At 34.1% G+C, this 4757-nt stretch overlaps 1 protein-coding gene across 1 annotated transcript in view; it reads left to right on the top strand.

Moving 5' to 3' along the window:
* Window positions 1–50: 50 nt before the first annotated feature.
* The window catches only part of LOC119840622 (zinc finger SWIM domain-containing protein 8-like), a 67071-nt gene continuing 62364 nt past the window's right edge, over window positions 51–4757 (top strand). Inside the window, exons 1-6 of the mRNA XM_038367309.1 lie at window positions 51–604; window positions 1535–1783; window positions 2111–2274; window positions 2563–2873; window positions 3138–3333; window positions 3845–3970. Coding sequence (XP_038223237.1) covers window positions 2143–2274; window positions 2563–2873; window positions 3138–3333; window positions 3845–3970 — 765 coding nt within the window. The 5' untranslated portion in view covers window positions 51–604; window positions 1535–1783; window positions 2111–2142. The remainder of the gene's footprint in view (window positions 605–1534; window positions 1784–2110; window positions 2275–2562; window positions 2874–3137; window positions 3334–3844; window positions 3971–4757) is intronic.

Genomic DNA, 4757 nt, shown 5'->3' on the forward strand with positions numbered 1-4757 from the left:
TACGAAACATAAGAAACAAAGAGTTCTATAGTAGGTATGTATCTACCTATCCACGATACGATACGAACGAAACTCGAAAGGGCTGTCGGACTGGGACGTTGCACGGCCATATTTGTTATTGTACTTCATAGGAATTTATTTGAAATATTTGATTTCTGAATAGGAAGTGTTACAGTTTTCCAAGTTTGTGATGCATTTTACTCTATTACATCACAAATACAAAGAGTTTAAACAGCTACATACAAACTTAAGTGTGTAATAAGCATGTCTGTTTAGTGATAGTGGATACCCCCATAGTGGTTCGCTGAAGTGATCCAGCGAATTAAATCTTATAAATTTCGAATATATTCCGATAAAGTGGCGGGGCCATCAAATAACAATGGGAAGGCGGGACGAGCAGCTGTCCCGGTGGACGTGGGATCACCCTTACTTGATTGGGAAGAAGGAGACCACTTCAGTTTTGAAGATTCGGAAAGATTTGAAGAAGATTCTTTGTGTAGTTGGAGTTCAGAACCTGAAAGCCTCTGTAATAACTGGCGAGGTTGGAGAAGACCCAATTTACCAAATTCCTTTGCGCCTCGTCCGACGAAAAAAAGCACCCAAGGTAGGACAGCTGATCCTTTGTGTCCGTTTTGTTTGAATAAAATTATGTATAATAGACATCAAGCACATTTCATTCTGAATGTTTTTGATAATGTCATATTTTTACTGTTGATTTCACTGGAGCATACAATGATTATTTTATGTATGTAATGTATGTACTAAGTACATATTACATTGACATAAAGAACAGGTGCTGTAAAGTCATTTACCTTTGACTGGATTGAGCAGTTAATAATACCTTTGCTCTAAAACTTGCTTTTGTTGTTTTTTGTTTATTTTGCTTCATTTTCTTTGTTAGTTGAGACTTGTTAAATTATTATAAATTATATCAGTGAATGGATATTGTGATGTCATCTTAGAAACTTTCACAACTTTCACTGAAAACTTCTTTACTATATTGGTTATATTCTACAATGTGTAAGAAGTTAGCTATGTGAATACTATTTAATTATAAATCTTGAAATATCTCTCATTACTATTGTGTACAGAAAAACTAAATTATAAAAATTCTGTAGTTATGACACCATTACATTTCATGGTTATTTTAACTTAAGTCTGCCAGTAATGTACTATAATAATTTATTCTGTTTTAGGGTTCCATACACAAAGGGTACAAGGGGACCCTACTATTTTGCTGTCTATTAGTCTATCTGTTTTATCTTATGACAGTTGAAATTTTCAGTGATGACATATTTCTGTTACAGTTATAACAATACAATTTTAATTATCAAGCTTTAACAATGGTTGGCATAGTCATAAATTGGTGACCAATTTCTTTTTCAGTTTCTCTTTAGTATAATACCCAAAATATTAGTATAGTACAAAACCCCCTAGGGTTGCGAGTCCAATTCGCATTTAACAAATTTTAAACATTAACAATTGGTTGCCTATATTCAGAGTTAAATCGTGACCTGCTTATGTATTTTAACAGAAAAATCAGTATCAACACTAAGTGAGTTAGCAGCGAAATGTGTAGCTAGCCACATACCATTCGAACTGGTTGAACATGTGTATCCACCTGTGCCAGAGCAACTTCAGTTACAAATTGCCTTCTGGAGTTTCCCTGATAGTGAAGATGACATACGATTATATTCATGCCTTGCTAATGGATCTGCAGATGAATTTCAAAGAGGAGAACACTTATTCAGAGACAAAGCTGTTAAAGATGTTTTACAGATTGGTATGATTATAAGCTGATTTTTTAATAATTATAGCAAGAAGCCTGAAGGCTTTGATAATATATAAAAAAAAAATTGTTTTATTTATTTATTTATTTATTTATGTGTTTGTATTTATATTTTCAGTATAATGTTTATGTATCTCACAAGGATTAAGAATTGCATTTGATAATATTGAAAACAAGACAAATATTTGTTTTGTAATGTAACTAATAAGGAAATCACATGAAACTAACATCAATATCATATGTACTATTACTAAAAACAAACGAACCATCATCATTTTATTTCTATTATTATATGATAGTAAATATAGGGATATTTTCTAGGATTCCATTTATCAGCGACTGTTACACTTACAATGGCAAGAACACAATTTAATGTAGCAGTAACATTTGACAGACAAAAGATATCATCATGTAACTGTACTTGTTCATCGTCAGCACATTGGTGTTCGCATATTGTTGCTGTTTGCCTGTTTAGAATACATTTGGTGAGTTAAATATGTTGATATAAATGCAATTATTAAATAGTTAATAGCAGCATCAAAATCAATAAGATATACATAAAGGTTTTTGTTTGATATTATACTTGATAACGTAACAATAATATGAGAAGTACAATTTGGCATTTCTTCATGTTTTATTACATAATAAGCAAAAATTAATAAAAATAATATATTTTAAACTAAATATTTTTAAACTATGAAATTCTTTTGTTAAACTATGAAAGCGAAGTGTAAACCTAACTCTTTATTTCACAAAACATTGCAATTTTCTAGCCAACACAAGTATGTCTCAGGGCACCAGTATCAGAGTCTCTACAGAGATTGCGGAGAGACCAATTGCAGAAGTTTGCTCAGTACCTCATATCGGAGTTGCCTCGCCAGATATTACCAACAGCTCAAAAGATATTGGATGAATTATTATCAGCACAACCAAACCAAATAAACACAACGTGTGGCGCGCCAGACCCCACGGCCGGAGCCTCAGCCTATGAATATACATCGTGGTTCCTGGATGAAAAGACTTTACATAATAATATTAATAAAATATTAGTCAAATTCTGTGTACCAACGCCTATCGTGTTTAGGTAATTGGATCACTACAACCATAAATGTTAATAACATTCATATCATCATCAAAAATTCATATAAATATATTTACAAAACAAATGTTTAATTTTCTAGCTGAATGAAATTAATTTTCTTTAACAAATTAGTTTCAAGCAGGCAATCCATTAAATTACTATAAGCAGCATCAAGATACAAAGTATAACCATTAAAGCTCACATTCATCCCCATCAATGTCTAACCTAAAACAATAACTCAATAAACATTTCCACGGTGTTTTATAGTGACGTAAATTATCTAAGTACAAGCGCACCGCCGGCGGCGGCCGAGTGGTCGTCGCTGCTGCGGCCGCTGCGGGGTCGCGAGCCGGAGGGCATGTGGAACCTGCTTTCCATCGTGCGGGAGATGTTCAAGCGCAGCGACCGTAACGCCATACCCTTGCTGGAGATAATCACGGAGGAGGTCATGGCTTGTGAACAGGTAATGTATTAGTGTATACGTGTGGAGCGTGAGGTGTACTATTGTTTGTATGTGTGTACTTTTCATTATATATTTTAGTTAAAAGTTCTGATGTATTTAAACTCACGCGCATAATGAACAATTTTTTTTTCATTTAATGAGATAGTATAATATGTAATTAACCATTTATACTGTGAATAGCGTTATAATTAATGAGGTTACGATGCTGCAAATGATTAATTGTAGAGTAAAAGTACTATGTGGTGAACATTGTTTTTCTATTGTATAATATAGTATGACATGATATATTAAAAACTTTATGGCAAATTTTTAATATTAACCTAGTTCCCACAGTATGAGCTTTGCTTAATTTGTGACTAGACGGCAATATGTGAAATATCTGTCAATTAAAAAAAACTCACATCAGGACAACTACCCACTACAAACGGATGTGGATCAGAAAATCAAAAGACCTCCACATGTTTTAACATGGTGGCCTTATTACCGCTAACGCTATGCTCTAAATCGGCAGATAATAGTGTGGTGGTACAGCACGAAGGCGGCGCTGGTGGCGTGGGGCGGCGGCACGGGCGGCAAGCACGGCGGCAGCGGCGGCAACTCCGCCGCGCAGCATGCCTGCTCCTCGCTCTGCGATGAAGTATGATAGTCATCTTAATACATCTTATATATAAATTTCGCTGTGTGTATTGATCTACAATCGATATCGAAGCCGAAAATATAGTTTTATATAATTTGTTTGTCTGTATATACGTCTGGGCTAAACTTTCAATAACACTGCATGTATTTACTTCAAATTTTGCATGAATATTACTTACAGGTGGGTACGTAGTTGTTACTTTTAACGTTTTTACTCCTTCCTATTTAATATTACAACAACAAACAGACACAACTGGTAGTTTATCTACGTCTTAAATCTAAAGTTGCACACAATAAGAGTAATATGAAATGCTTTAAGGAAATGTTCTCACAACGCGAAACATACTCGTGTTCTTAAAACGTAAATTAGAGCAACTTGTCCTTTCGTGAGAAGGTAATTATGCTGCAAAATACTGTTAAACTTCCAACTTAGTGCCAGCAGAAATAATTAATTTTAAAGCATGTAGTCTGGAAATAAGAAATTTAAACTCAGTTATCATAATGAGTATATATTTATATCTTTTTGTGCATTTGGAAATAAATGCATAAATTTTAATTTATATAATATTGTTTATATCGCCACTAATCGAATTATTTAAGGAAATTATGTGGTAGCACCGAATTAGTAGAACTAAATTAGCCTGATTATGACTGACTAGCTGCGCCCCGCGGTTTCACCCGCTTAAGTCCGTATCCCGTAGGGATATCGCGAAAAAGTTGCCTATATGTTATTCCAGTTGTCCAGCTGTCTACGTACCAAATTTCATTGCAATCGGTTCAGTAGTTTT

Source organism: Zerene cesonia, chromosome 6 (genome assembly GCF_012273895.1).
Source record: "Zerene cesonia ecotype Mississippi chromosome 6, Zerene_cesonia_1.1, whole genome shotgun sequence".
Lineage (NCBI taxonomy): Eukaryota > Metazoa > Arthropoda > Insecta > Lepidoptera > Pieridae > Zerene > Zerene cesonia.